This window comes from Nicotiana tabacum, chromosome 14 (assembly GCF_000715075.1).
Source record: "Nicotiana tabacum cultivar K326 chromosome 14, ASM71507v2, whole genome shotgun sequence".
NCBI lineage: Eukaryota > Viridiplantae > Streptophyta > Magnoliopsida > Solanales > Solanaceae > Nicotiana > Nicotiana tabacum.
The window spans coordinates 25,027,727-25,042,920 of NC_134093.1; the positions used below are offsets into that span (position 1 = coordinate 25,027,727).

At 38.8% G+C, this 15,194-nt stretch overlaps 2 protein-coding genes across 2 annotated transcripts; both read left to right on the plus strand.

The window, feature by feature from the left end:
- The first annotated feature begins 739 nt into the window (after positions 1-739).
- On the plus strand, positions 740-1,249 carry LOC107805636 (uncharacterized). Its single transcript, XM_016629707.1, has one exon. The coding sequence runs from the start codon at positions 740-742 to the stop codon at positions 1,247-1,249; it is 510 nt and encodes a 169-aa protein (XP_016485193.1).
- A 1,004-nt stretch (positions 1,250-2,253) lies between these two features.
- On the plus strand, positions 2,254-4,436 carry LOC142168855 (uncharacterized). The gene is made up of 3 exons (XM_075230022.1): positions 2,254-2,680; positions 3,106-3,422; positions 3,852-4,436. Exons 1-3 carry the CDS (start codon positions 2,254-2,256, stop codon positions 4,434-4,436), a joined length of 1,329 nt encoding a protein of 442 aa, XP_075086123.1.
- Positions 4,437-15,194: the final 10,758 nt, after the last annotated feature.

Genomic DNA, 15,194 nt, shown 5'->3' on the forward strand with positions numbered 1-15,194 from the left:
GATTTCTCAGCAATGAGGGCAGATATAGCGAGACTAGCAAATCAGATGAATAAAATGACAATGCACCACACACAACATATGCAACATGTGCAATAGATGTCTACTTGCTGCGAGTTATGTGGTGAAGTTCACACAAGTGATATATATCCCTCAATCAATCTACTAGACAAGCTAGAGGGAAGATGAATCAACATGCTCAATATGGTAACACATACAATCCGAACTGGAGGAATCATCCTAACTTCTCTTGGGGTGGAAATCAAAATATTAGACCTCAAGCAAATTACAATCATCCACCTCAACCTCCACAACAAGAAGAGGAGAGTTTGACTGACATGATGAAAAAGCTCTCGATAGACAATCAGAAAGTTATGGCTAAGAATCAACAAGTCAGGGTTGGGAATCAACAATTGCGCACAGAATTCAGAAATCTAGAGAGTAAGTTTGGGCAAATAGCTAACAATCAAAATACTAGACCTGCTGGAGCTCTTCCAAGCAATATAGAGAAAAATCCTCAAGTCAATGCAGTGACGCTGAGAAATGGGAGAGAGTTGGTAGAAGTGCCTAAGAAGAAAAATGAGTAGTCTGGGCTAGAAGAAGAAAGAGTGCCAAAACCTGTAGAGGTAGATGAGAGAAAAAAAAAACAGAGCCTAAGCAAATATCAGAGAGGGTGCCACCACCTTTTCCTCAAAGATTAAGAAAGAAGAATGAAGACCACATGTTTCACAAATTCCTAGATATGCTGAAGCACATACGCTTGAACATCCCTTTGGTGGACATACTCCGTGAGGTCCCAAAATATGCAAAATATATTAAGGACATAGTGTCAAATAAAAGAAGGTTAACTGAGTTTGAGACCGTAGCACTTACTGAGGAGTGCACTTCTAGGATTCAACATAATCTTCCACAAAAGCTTAAGGATCCGGGTAGTTTTACCATCCCCGTGAGGATTGGTGAATTTGATGTGGGTAGAGTCTTGTGTGATTTGGGTGCAAATATCAATTTGATGTCGTTGTCAGTATTCAAACAATTGGGCTTAGGAGTCCCGAGACCCACCACAGTGATGCTACAGTTAGATGATAAATCTTATGTTTATCCTGAGGGGGTAATTGAGGACGTCTTGCTGCAGATTGGGAAGTTTATTTTTCCTGCAGATTTTATCATCCTAGATTACATAGCTGATGAGTTAGTTCCTATCATCTTGGGACGACCTCTTTTGGCCACTGGAGATGCAATTATCAAAGTCTGAGAATGTAAGATGACCCTAAGGGTGGACAATGAAGAAGCAGTCTTCAATGTATATCGAGCCATTCAGTTGCCTCGTCATTACAAGGACCTGTCCATGATTTCGATGGTGGAGATAAATGAACTAGTCGTAGAGCCAAGTGCGTTTAAAGAAGATGCACTGGAAAAGGAATTGATGTTTTTCAATCACTTGGAACTTGAAGAAGAGGTTGAGGAGATGTTGCAAATTTTGGATGCATCGTGCGAATATATACGAGAAAGAACCCAATCCGAGCCTCTGGATAGGCCAATCGGCCCACCTTCTAAACTCTCAGTTGAGGAGGCCCCAAAATTGGAACTTAAACTCTTACCATCTCATCTTCATTATGCATATTTGGGAAATTCTAACACTTTACCTTTGATTATTTCTTCTCATTTGTCTGAATTGCAGGAAGAAAAGCTCTTAAGGGTGCTGAGGGAGCACAAGCATGCTATTGGTTGGACAATGTCTGACATAAATGGTATTAGCCCTGCATTCTTCATGCACAAAATACTCATGGAGGAGGGACACAAGTCTAGCGTGGAGCATCAATGCCGCCTAAATCCAATAATGAAAGAGGTGGTAAGAAAAGAAGTAATTAAGTGGCTCGACACAGGTATAGTATTTCCTATCTCTGATAGCAAGTAGGTAAGCCCTGTTCAATGTGTACCTAAAAAGGGGGGGTATAACTGTTGTAGTAAATGAACAAAATGAATTAATCCCAACTAGGACTGTGATTGGTTGGCGAATATGCATAGACTATAGGAAGTTGAATAATACTTCCCTCTCCCCTTCATTGATCAAATGCTTGACAGGTTAGCCGGACATGAATACTATTGTTTCCTTGATGGCTATTCGGGGTATAATCATATTGCTATTGCCCCGGAATATCAAGAAAAGACCACTTTTACATGTCCTTATGGCACTTATGCATTTAAGAGAATGCCATTCGGGTTGTATAATGCACCTGTGAATTTCAAAGGTGTATGATGGCTATTTTCACCGATATGGTGGAACGGTTTGTGGAGGTTTTTATGGATGATTTTTCTGTGTTTGGTCCTTCTTTTGATGAATGCTTGACCAATCTTGCTAAAGTGCTTTCCAAGTGTAAGGAGACTAATCTGGTACTAAATTGGGAAAAATATCATTTTATGGTATGCGAAGGTATAGTGTTGGGACACAAGGTATCCAAAGATGGACTAGAAGTTGACAAGGCTAAGGTGGAAGCAATTGAAAAGTTGCCACCACCGATTTCAGTGAAAGGAGTTAGGAGTTTTCTGGGACATGTAGTTTTTTATCGTCAATTTATAAAGGATTTCTCAAAAATTTCTTCTCATTTGTGCAGGTTGTTAGAGAAGGATGTGTCGTTCAAGTTTGATGATGCTTGTCTGAAAGCATTCGAGGAGCGGAAAAGAAGTTAGTGAGTGCACCAATCATAGTGGCTCCTGACTGGAACGAGCCATTTGAGCTGATGTGTCATGCCAGTGATGGTGCAATTAGGGCCGGATTGGGCCAGAGGAGGAGCAAAATATTTCACTCCATTTACTACGCAAGCAAGAATCTCACTCCCGCTCAAATAAATTTTACTGTGACAGAAAAGGAGTTGCTTGCTGTAGTGTGGGCGTTCGATAAATTTCGGGCCTATTTGGTTAGCACCAAAGTCATCGTCTACATAGACCATGCAGCCATCGGGTATTTGTTTGAAAAGAAAGATGCTAAACCAAGGCTAATCCATTGGGTTTTACTCTTGCAGGAATTTGATTTGGAGATCCGAGACCGAAAAGGAATAGAGAATCAAGTGGATGATCACTTATCCAGGTTAGAAACATGAAATCATGTAGCTGATGGAGATGTCATCAAGGAAACATTCCCAGATGAGAAAGTGTTGGCCATTACTGCTGGGGAGGTGCCATGGTATGCAGATTTTGTAAACTATCTGGAAAGTGGAGAGATGCCGCCTGATCTTGAACCTTATGCTAAAAAGAAGTTCTTGCGAGATGTGAGGTCATATGTGTGGGATGAGCCATTTCTGTTCAAATCTTGTATTGATCAGTTAATGAGAAGATGTGTGCCCGAATCTGAAATAAATGTTATCTTACATGAATGCCATGCATCGCCTTATGGTGCTCATCATGCAGGTGACAAAACAACAGCTAAGGTGTTGCAATCGGGTTTCTATTGGCCTAGGGTGTTTAAAGACACCCATGAGTTCGTGAGGAGATGTAATAGGTTCCAGAGAACAGGAACAATTACGAAAAGGCATGAGATGCCATTGCACGATATTATGGAGGTTGAAATTTTTTATGTTTGGGGAATTGATGTTATGGGTCTGTTTCCCTCGTCCAGTGGGTGTAAGTACATTTTGGTGGCCGTTGACTATGTGTCGAAGTGAGTGGAGGCCATAGCTCTTCCTACCAATGATGCCAAGGTTGTGGTCAAGTTTTTGAAAAAGCATATCTTTACAAGGTTCGGCACTCCGAGAGTGATGATAAGTGATGGGGGCACCCATTTCTGTAACAAGCTCTTGGACAATGTCTTAGCGCAATATGGGGTCAAACATAAGGTTGCAACCGCTTACCATCCTTAGACTAGTGGGCAAGTTAAAGTCTCAAATAGAGAGATAAAGCAGATCCTGGAGAAGACGGTTAGTGCAAGTAGGAAAGATTGGGCTGTAAACCTTGATGATGCTCTATGGGCATACTGGACCGCCTACAAAACTCCAATCCGAACTTCCCCTTACAAGCTGGTTTATGGGAAATCATGCCATTTACCGGTGGAACTTGAGCACAAGGCCTATTGGGAAATAAAGAAGCTGAACTTTGATGCAGACTTAAGGGGTAGAAAGTGGGTGATGCAATTGAACAAGCTTGATGAGTTTCGCTTGCATGCGTATGAGAATGCCAAGTTATATAAAGAAAAGACCAAGCACTGTCATGATAAGAATATCTACCATCGCGAGTTTGAACCGGGCCAATTGGTTCTCTTGTTCAATTCGAGGTTAAGACTCTTTCCGGGGAAGCTCAAATCGAGATGGTCGGGCCCGTTTGAGGTAATGAGAGTCACTCCACATGGTGCAATTGAGATGCGCGTCTTAGGTGGCGAGAGAATGGTCTTAGTGAACGGACAAAAAGTAAAGCATTATTATGGAGGTGACTTTGATTGTCAGAAGTAGAAGGTGTTACTTGACAATGATTAGACGAGATTCTGTGTCGTGCCGCAACGTTAAATCAGGCGCTTGTTGGTAGGCAACCCATCTTTACTGCTTTCTTTTATTTTTATTTTTTATCTTATTATTGTTGTAGTGTTTGTTTTTGTTTTGCAGGATTATAAGCATATGAGGCAAAGCCATTAGAAGTGTGCAAAAGCGAGTTAGATGGTGAGAACTAAGTGTGGGGTGCCCACACAAAGGACCATGCCTGGGGGAAGTCTGAGTATCCCGTGAGCCGCTATTGCTTCGGCCTTTGGCCTTTCAAGGAGTTTCTTGTCCACCCTCGTTATTGTTTTGCTTTATTTGTGCATTGGGGATACTGCACTCTTTTAAGTGTGGGGTGGGAGATTTTTCTAGATAGTTAGTAGTAGGATGTTAGAAAAATGTTAACTTCTTTTTTTTGTTTTCGTAGTTGTGTAGTGTTTTAGTATTTTAGTAGCTATGAAAACAATCAGAAAAAAAAATGAAAAAAGTAGAAAAATTGGACTTCTCCCGACGATGGATCTCATTTGACAGGTTTCTCGAGGGATTTAAGTCGAAAGAAAAAAGAAAAAAAGATTTTATTTTGTTAGGCATTGTAATAATTCCCCCTAGGTTCTTCTTTGAGTCGCAGTTCTTTTCCAAGGATTTTGTTTGAACCGGGTGTAGTTAGTTGTATTTTTTTAGGAGTAGGAGCCATTGTATTGTGATTGGAATTGAAGCAATATCTCTTGACTTTGTTATGCTTTGAGAATAGTGAGTACTTTGGTTGTGACGCTTAGGCTTAGTTTTTGACTCTTGTATAAGAACCTTAAATTGTATGATCTTAACTTTGCTTAACTGCATTGACTAAAGTGTCTTGATGAGTCCAATCCTGAGTGAGTTATGTGCCATGTGTGTGTGACATTTGTGTGTCATTCTGTGCATTGTATTTGATATCTAGAACTTGCCCCGTGTGTTTGCAAAGCGAAATAGTAGTTTTGTTCAGTCTTGAAAGTGATATAGGCGTTTCTTTGTTGAGCCAGATATATATATTTTACCCGCCTAATTGTTATGTATCATAGTTAACCCCTTGAACATGTAATGCTGTTTCATTGGCAACTACATTACAAGCCTTATCCATTTGTTTGAATTATCCATCTATTTGAACCTTTCACCTCTCATAAGCACTTGAATTGTAATGAACTTTGTAAAAGTTAAAGTGTGGGGTTTTGGTTTGGCTTTTGAGTGGAACCAATAAAATAAAGAGAAAGGTGCACTATTTTGAAAAAGTAAGAGCCACTTGAATTGAAAAAAAAATGTAGTTGTATTGTGTGAAAAATATTCCTTGATAGTGGTGACTCTTAATATAATTGTGCTTAAAGAAGTATGGAGTTAATATTCATTGATGTGAAGGTGGAGTTATGGTTTGACATAAGTGTGGGGATTTAAATGTTAAAGTGTATATATTAAAGTGCTTAGGGAGGTGTATTTACTCGTATATCTAAATGTATCCTACCCGTCCCGCAGCCTACATTACAACCAAAAAAAGTCCTAACTGATCCTTGACTGAATGAGCTCGATTAGTAGAGTAGTACACTACGGGCAAGCCTAGGTTCATCTTTTTGGGCATATGAATGTTATTTCTGAGAGTGAGTGAATTCTTTCTATATTGAGTTCCTAATTGTTCTTTAATTTTATGTGTGTGGAACTACTCTCTTTTGTTGTGTGAGGGCACTTGATTCATGAAGGAAAGATAGTGTCGTTTACCTCTATGTTAGAGTAAGTGAGTGGGTTGTGAAAATGTGTGGTGCTTGTGAGTCAAATCTTGAGGTGAGGATTTTACACTATTGTGATTAGTATATTTTAAATATTCATGGTATGATGAGTTATGAGAGTGGTTTAAAAAGGTCGTGTTGTTGTAAAGTGTAGAAAGTTGCTCGAGGACGAGCAAGAGTTGAAGTGTGGGGTGTTGATAAAACGGCCAAAATTGCATATTTTTTGATGTACTTTTATCTAATAACTTGTGTGGTTACGGTAGGTTACATGAGTTTTTGTAGTGAATTATGCTCATTACATGCATTCTTATGTGTAGGAGCAAGTTGGACGAAAAGTGAGCAAAAGAAGTTGATTCGGGACCAAAAGACAAAAGAATGACTTTGCTCATTCACTCTCGAGTGCACACGAGAGAATGAACGAGCTATTGAGGAAAAACTTGGGAAAAAACAGCGAAGTATAGCAAAAAGGCATGGAAGTGCACGAGAGACCTAGAAGAAAAAGAAAAAGAGAAGAACTTTGCTCGTTCACTCTCGCGTGCGCACGAGAGAGTGAACGAGCTAACCTAAAAAGGTTGTTTCGAAGTGGGCTTGTATTATTTCACCCTTTGTTAACCCTATCCCATATAAATAGTCTTTAAACTCACTTTTGCGAAAGGGAGACGTAACTTGTGAAGGAGGAACGTGACTTTTGAAGGAGGCAAGAACATCACGTGGAACAACTCTTGGTGGAGAAAATCATCGAGTTCTTTATTCCTTTATCTTTTCTTTGTAATTTGTTTATGCAAAATACTTGGAAAATTGTCGCTACGAACATGAGTGGCTAAGCACTCTAGTTTCTAGGGTTGTGGTTGCCATGATTATTAACGTTTAGTAATTACATCTCTGTTAATTCGGATTATCATCTTGTGGTTGTTTCTTTAATTCTAGTTTTAACTTGTGAATTGTTGTAGCTACAATCTCGCCCTACTATCTATGCTATGCTTGGGAAAGCCATGTTTAGATTAGAGTAGAATTAAAGAGAGCTTGTTTCTGAACCCGTGGTTCGGGGAACGATTTTGCGATTAGGATAGGAATATACATAACAGTCTTGCTTAATTGAACACCGTGTTATATTCATTCATGATAGACTCAATACCATAAGAATATAGGATTGATATATTGTGGACAGGTGAGTAGTATTGTGGGAACATGCTATTCATATAAACGATCTGGTTAATTAGCAACCTTAGATAATCTGGAATAACAAGTGTGATTATTGAACTTAATAGGATTGATAATCGAACCACAACCCTGGAATCTTCATCTCCTCTGAATTAAAATCTCATCATACACATTTGCATTCTTGATAAATTAGTTGTTACTTGTTTAATTTCTGCAGAAGTAGATTAATAGAAAAACATCACTCTTAAATATCTTGGACAATTAATTAATTTTAGTTTGCTTAATTGACGATTGATCTAAGTCTTTATGGGTTCGACATCTGACTTTCGAGTTACTTTATTAGTTGATGGCCACGTATACTTGCGTGTACTTGGGGAACCAACACTCCGATCAGATCCTTTTTATTTTTATAGCATAATACCAGTGGTGAGCGAAGGAGCATTGAACAGGAAAGTAAAATGACGGGTTGTGTATCGTTCCATATAGGAACATTGTTAGTACGAGTCTGGGTACCGTTCCATTTAGGAGCGCTGACAGAAAAGTGCAATGACGGGATATGTACCATTCCGTATAAGAGCATTGTTAGTACGGGGCTGGGTACTATTCCATTTAGGAACGCTGACAGGAAAGTAAAATGACGGGTCGTGTACCTTCTGTATAGGAGCATTGTTAATACGGGGCTGGGTACCGTTCCATTTAGTACCACTGACAGGAAAGTAAAATGATAGCCTGTGTATCGTTTCATATAGGAGCATTGTGAGTATGGGGCTGGGTACCGTTTTGTTTAGGATCACTGAGAGGAAAGTAAAATGGCAGAATGTGTATCGTTCAGTATAGAAGCATTGTTAGTACGGGGCTGGGTACCATTCTATTTAGGAGCGCTGAGAAGAAAGTAAAATCTCCACGCAATGGGAGAGATAATAAAGTAAATCTCCGCACGATGGGAGCATTTTTTGATTTATTTTGAAAAAATGATATCGAACCCAGGGAGGGTCCTTGATTGATGATTTTTTTTTTGGAAAATGAGATCCGACCCGGGAAGGGTCCTTGATTTATGATTACTTTTTACTGTTGGAAAATGAGATCGGATCCGGGAAGGGTCCTTGATTGATGACTTTTTTTTTCAAAAATGAGATTGAACCCGAGAAGGGTCCTTGATTGATGATTTTCTTGATTTTGTTTTTGAAAATGTGACCGAACCCACAGGTTGTCTACGTATATCATCGAAACGAAAATCAAGTTAAGTGTAGTTCGGGAAGTTTAGAGACAAAGGGGAGATGTTTTGGATTTTTGAATTTCCTCAAGGAAAGAGAATGATATTTTTGGATTCTAATGTTGAAATTTCACGGGGAGACTTCTAGAGGAGTACCAGATGAAGATGTGTGCATGTTTATTTTCTTTTGACTTTTTAGAAATGATCTTTTCGCAAAGATCCTCGGTTAACTGTGGCCTGAGTTGCCAGACTTGTCCGATTTGTCTAGTTAAGGACGAGAAAAACCGGATCCATTATAGGTTGCCTACGTATATTGACACAAGGTCAAGAATCAGGTACGCGTAGTTCGTGAAGATTGGAGAGTATGAGATGTAATCATGTTCAACACTTATTTTACTCTCCTATTTCAATGCATTGCAACTAACAACATTAATTGCATCAAGATATGTATGAAATGTAAGGGTATAGACAAACTCAGAGCGATGCCTCGTTGTACCCATGATTGGGTGTGGTATCTTTGGAGTTGAAGAGTGTCTCCCTCCAGAATATGTGCCCCAGTTTCTCCTTCGAATAGTTGCCTTGATGCCCCTGACTATTCCCGAGACAGTTGTTGCAGTTGTCTCCCAGTTGACTGTAGAGATGTTTTGTTGCGACCTTCCAGCTGTCCACAAGAACCTTTTGGTGATCGTCCCTGACTATTAGCGGGGGCTATAATCTGATCAAGATATAGAAATATTGTGAGAGTAGTGCCGCCACAAAATGATGGGATCAAGAATTATAACTAACACTTCCGTGAATGTTCAGTTGATATTCCACAATGTCCGATGTCGGATTCTATTTCTCGTGCAGTCCCAGGGTGATGCACCATTCGACGGTCCGGGGAACCATTTGATAATCGTCCCCGGTTGACAATCGAGAACGATGTTCTGATCTGAATATAGAAAAATGGTAAGAGCAGCGAAGTCATGAAAAAATGATGGAGTTGATTGTAAAACTACTACTCCCCTGATTATCCAACTGATGCTCCACTAAGTCCGAGACCAGATGTTATCTCCCGTGAAGTTCTCCGATAATGTATTTGCAAAACTCAAAGGAGAAAATGTTAGAGTCCCTCTCAGGTGAATTTATAACATTAAAAGGGTGTAGAGTTAGGCCGTGTGGCCAGTGATGTATTTGATGGTGGGTAAAAACTTGATGTTGACATTCCGTGACAGTTCCAGAGATGATGTTGTCCTTCCTGCGTACAAAGAAAAATTCTTAGTTCGAGGGAAAGGAATTGATTCATGTTGACTTGAGGTTTTTCTTGTCCTTCTTCGTTTGTCCAAGTCGTGCGAGCATGACATTTCTCGAAGGTAGACTAACAACTTTCCCCTGCAACAAAAGTGGGTTGACTTGTATCAAATCCCTGAATTTGAAAAATGGGACTAAACACCATGACTCCATAGCCAGGTGTTTGAAGAAAGGACTTGCATCCCATATGTTGGAATTTAATTCAATTGAGGGTTAGAGTAATGTTGGTACGGTAATTGATGTTTAGATTTTTTGGTTAAGTTTGGTTGACGCTCTCCGAGATATATGGGTTGAGAGCATCATTGCACTCTTCTAAAAGAACTGCCCCAATTTCCAATACTGAGGAAATCATTTTGAAACAGTGGGGAGACTGAACCCTTATGTAGGGTTGCCTACGTATCCTGCTAAGGCAGGAATCAGGTCAAAACCTAGTTCGGGCCAACTAGTGAAATTATAAGATCAGGTCAAAATGAGTGATTGTTTCTTGAGAAGAAGTGTGATTATGAATGAAAATGCTTGGGTGTGTGGATACTGGTAACGTCTGAATAAGATATAGATGGTAGCATAGCGCATGGATCGGATTTAAATGACGGGAATCAATGAAAGTGTAAGGTATGGTTGAAAAGAATATGTCAGATCAATGGAAGATGTACTAAGCTGAATTGATGTATGTTTGGAAAAGGATGGTAGATTCCAAAGAATGGTATGATTGTAATGGATTGTCGTAAAGACCGAAATGGATATGCGTATTTGAAAGGTCAAGATTCAACACAAGTCAACCAGAGTTTAGTCACACAAAGAGAACCTAACAGTGTGTAATGACCCGACCGATCGTTTTGAGTTCTAGCGCATCGTTTGGCAGTTTGAGGCCATGAGTAGCTTCACTTCATGTTATATGACTTGTACATGTGGTCAGAATTGAATTTCGGGAATTTCGGAGTTGTTTCAGAATGAAAATTCTAAATTCGGAAGCTTTATGTTGGAAAAGTTGACTAAGATTTGACTTTTGAGTAAACAACCTTGGAATTGGGATTTGAAGGTTCCAATATGTTCGTATGATGTTTTTGGACTTGGGCATATGTTCGGGTTGAGTATCGGGTGGTCCGGGAGCATTTCGACGCTTATTATGGAAATTTTGCATTTTGAAAGGTTAAGAATTTCTTAAGTTTGATTTGACGTAGACTTTGATGTTATCGATGCTTGTTTGAGGTTACGAGCCTTGGAAAAAGTTCGTATCATGATTTATAACTTGTACGTAAAGTGTGAGATTATTCCGAAATATTTAAATATGAAACGGGCGCGTTCGTCAAAATTTGAATGTTTGAAAGTTGAAAGAAGGTTTCTATCGTCGATTTGTAGTTTTTATGTTTTTTGGTGCAATTTGAGGCCTCGAGTAGGTTCGTGTTATTTTTTGGGGCTTGTTTATGTGATAGGACGGGGTCCCGGGGGCCTCGGGTGTGTTTCGGGATGGTTTCCGGCCATTTCTCCCTATTTTGTTGTTGTTGTTGTTGGTTCTGGTTTTGTTCTTCGCGAACACGAAGGGAGTCACTGTTCGCTAAGAAGGAAAATTGGTGGCTGCCTTTTTTGTGCTTCACGAACACGAAGGAGGACTTGCAAACGCGAAGGAGAGTTATGGGTCAGTGGGACTTTACCCTACGCGAACGCGACAAGGTAGTCGCGAATGCGGAAGGACAACCGCGAACGCGAAGGAGGAGTTCCAGGCTGGGGGCAAGTTGGCCATTGCGAACGCGTAGTCTTGGATGTGAATGCAATGATGTGGACTGTCAGGCCTTCGCGAATGCGACCATGGGCACGCAAACGCGATGAAGGACGGGCTTGGGTAGAATTGTTTTAAATCAAGATTTTTGCTCATTTCACTCATTCCCCTCTTGCTTGGGTGATTTGGAGGAGCCATTTTCATCATCAATCTTGAGGTAAGATATTCCTACATATTGTGAGTTAAATACACAGTTTATATATGGATTTAAATATGAAATTTGTGAAAATTATGGGATTTGGAGGAAAACCTAAAATTTAGTATTTTGGATTTTGACCACAAAATTGGACATGGAATTAGGAATAAACTATAAATTCGAGTTCGTGGAGCTATGGGTAGTGATTATCTTCAAGAATTTTAGAAATCCGGGCATGTAGGCCCGAGGATTTACTTTGTTGACTTTTTGAGTCGAGTTGAGAATTATTATAAATTGTTAAATTATACGCATTGGTGTATATTTTGATTGATTTGCACTTGGTTTGACTAGTTTCGGATCGATGGGCAATGGTTTGAGGTGTTAGAGAGGCGTTGGAGCCGGTTATGGAATTTCGGAGCAAGGTAAGTCTCTTGTCTAACCTTGTGAGGGGGAATTACCACATGGGTGCTATATTTATTTTGTGCTACTAGTTGTGGGTGCTACGTACGTACGAGGGGACGAGAGTGCGTACGTAGCTGAAGCATGTTTATGTCCGGGTAGACTTAGGACTTTATCATGTAATATTTGAATTGTTTGGACTCATTTTGCTAGTTGTATTAATTGGAATTAATTGAAATTGATTTAGAAACATATTTATATTAGGTCGAGCTTTATCACCTTGAGTTGTTGCCAAGATATTTGATAAACGTAAATGGGCGTATTCACTACTATGCACCTATATCTGTGTTGTAAGCATGTGACTCGTAATTCGATAAGTTTCTTCCTTTCTTGTGGAGCGGGCTGAATGCCTCGACAGTGTAATAGATGCATCTATGGTTCATTCCGCTCGACCCTCGACAGTGGACATATTATTTTAGATCGGGCCATACGACCTCTGCATAATCGTGCGTTATATCGCTAGTCATCCGAATATTCAAGAGATTATTCTTCCACTGATGTTTGGCACTTTATATGGTATTCCTTATCCATTTGATATTGGCACTTGATACATCAAAGCAATTGAGATAGATACGAGACTGGGAAATTTATATATACTTAAAAGAAATTTTTGGAAGGTTATGTAACTTACAGTTTTACTCCATTATTGTTCTTGTGCTTCATATTTGCTTATGATTTATTATATTGCTTTATTGGAACTCTAGTAAGTGTCGATGTTGACCCCTCGTCACTACTTCTCCGGGGTTAGGCTAGATACTTAGCGGGCACGCGTTGATTTATGTACTCATGCTGCACTTCTGCACTAAATGTGCAGGGTCTGACATGTTCAATTGGTGGTCATCTTGGCACGTAGGCGCATATGCTAAGGAGACTTTACGCTTAGCTGCATTCCAGGCTATGTACCGCAGCCCAAAGAGTCTCCATCGTACTATTTACTTTATCCTGTCTTATATTTACATTCCGGACATATGTTGTATTATTATTGTACTCCTTAGTAAATGCTCATGTACTTGTGACACCAGGCTTTGGGATGATTCTAGAGTTAGTTTATGGTTTGTTTAACCTCAATACACTTTTACTCGTATAATATTTAAATTATATTAATCTACGACTTTAACGCATTTATGTCTCCATCTATCAAGATTCATGATTTCAAAAATAATAAAATGAATAACTAAGTTGTTAGTTCACTGTTGGCTTACCTAACGGCAACGTTGGGTGCCATCACGACCTATAGTGAGTTTTTGATTATGACATAGTGGATAACAAATAGAATATACATGTAGCATATGAAAAATACATAACAATGCCAGGCAAAGAAAATATACCAAATATACAAAGAATATGTAGCAAGTAAAGGATATACAAGGATTGATTCAGCTAAAGCAAGTTGTAAGATGTGTGTACAGTGACCTAGGAAATCTAAGAGTAGATTTACCTAGATTCGATCATGAGTTGAGGACGACTGCGAGATGGCACATAGTTAACGTCGTATGCCAATCTCTGAAACTAGAGAGTTTTGAAAGAAGGTTCGGAGGGATGAAAGAACAACCTCGCGTAACTTGTGTGTGATTGTGCACAACCAAGAGTCGATAGAAAAGTGATGACAATTCAATAAGGCAGTACCATAAGCATGTGCCAAAGAATATACAACATGGGTATCTGTGAAAGCATATAAAACATGGGTATGTGTAGAAAGAACACATAATATAGGCATATTCAAAGAACGTGCAACATAGAAATGACAAAGAATATGTAGCCTGAAGCACGCAATAGAGAATACACGACTTGAAGCATGCAACATAGAATATGTTTCTTGAAGCACACAACAAAGAATACACAACTCGAGGCAAACGATAAAGAATATACTGCTTGAAATGCATGAAAAAGAATATGCCATATTGAAGCATGCGACGAAGAATATACAACTCGTATCAAAGAATATACGATTCAAAGCAAAAACTTGAAGCAAAGAGTATACGATTGAAGAATAGAATATACAACATGAAGCATGTGACAGAAAGAATAGAAGTCGGAGTATTGGAGAAACCTGTAATCCCTCAAGTAATTGATCGAATTTGCTGTGGTTAGAACCTGAAGTATCCCTAGCAGAGCCGCCATGTTGTTGCACCCTATTTTGCACAAGACAAAATAAACTACAACTTATAGTACTCTACAAGGTTAATTAAGGTTTAGATCCGTCACCTAGTATTTAAGGTATACTAGGATACTTATATTACACTTTATAATGTACACTAAATTATGGTCTGCAAAATCGTTGAGATTCCAAGTAAGGAGTCAAGTTATTTCGTGGGAAAGGTGTTAGGCATCCCTCAAGATCCAATAAATATAGTTCTTACGGACTCAATCAAATAAATGAGGGAAGGTTCAAAAGAATGATTAATTTAATATATATACAAAGAACGGTAAAGTAGCTCGAATGAAGAGTAATTGAACAAGAATGTCACATGATGAAAGATAAATATCTATGTATGATTAAATTATATACGAAATAAGAATGAAGTAAATGAGAATTATATTTTTGTAAATTGACAAAATGCAAAGCAAATATGTAGTTACAAATGAAGTATTTTTGTAAATTAACTAGATGAATTGTAATTAAAGAATGTATTTGGAAAAATTTGATTTATGTCCAGAGATAAACTATTTTGAGTAATGAGCTAAAAAAAAAAGGAAAGCTTACTTTAAAGTGACTGAACATAAGTGGGAAGGAATCACCTTTGAGTAGTTTTGTGTAATGAATAGGACAAGAAATAGTTGGTTTAGCATTTACAAGAAAATTTAAAAAGTAAACCAAATGAAGGACAATTAATTATGGCAAGCGAATAGTAAAATATTTATATTTAGGTGCATATGTAATAAAAGCTAAATGGACAAAGTGTATGTAATAATTACATCTTGAAAATCGATGCACAAGACTTAAAGAGAA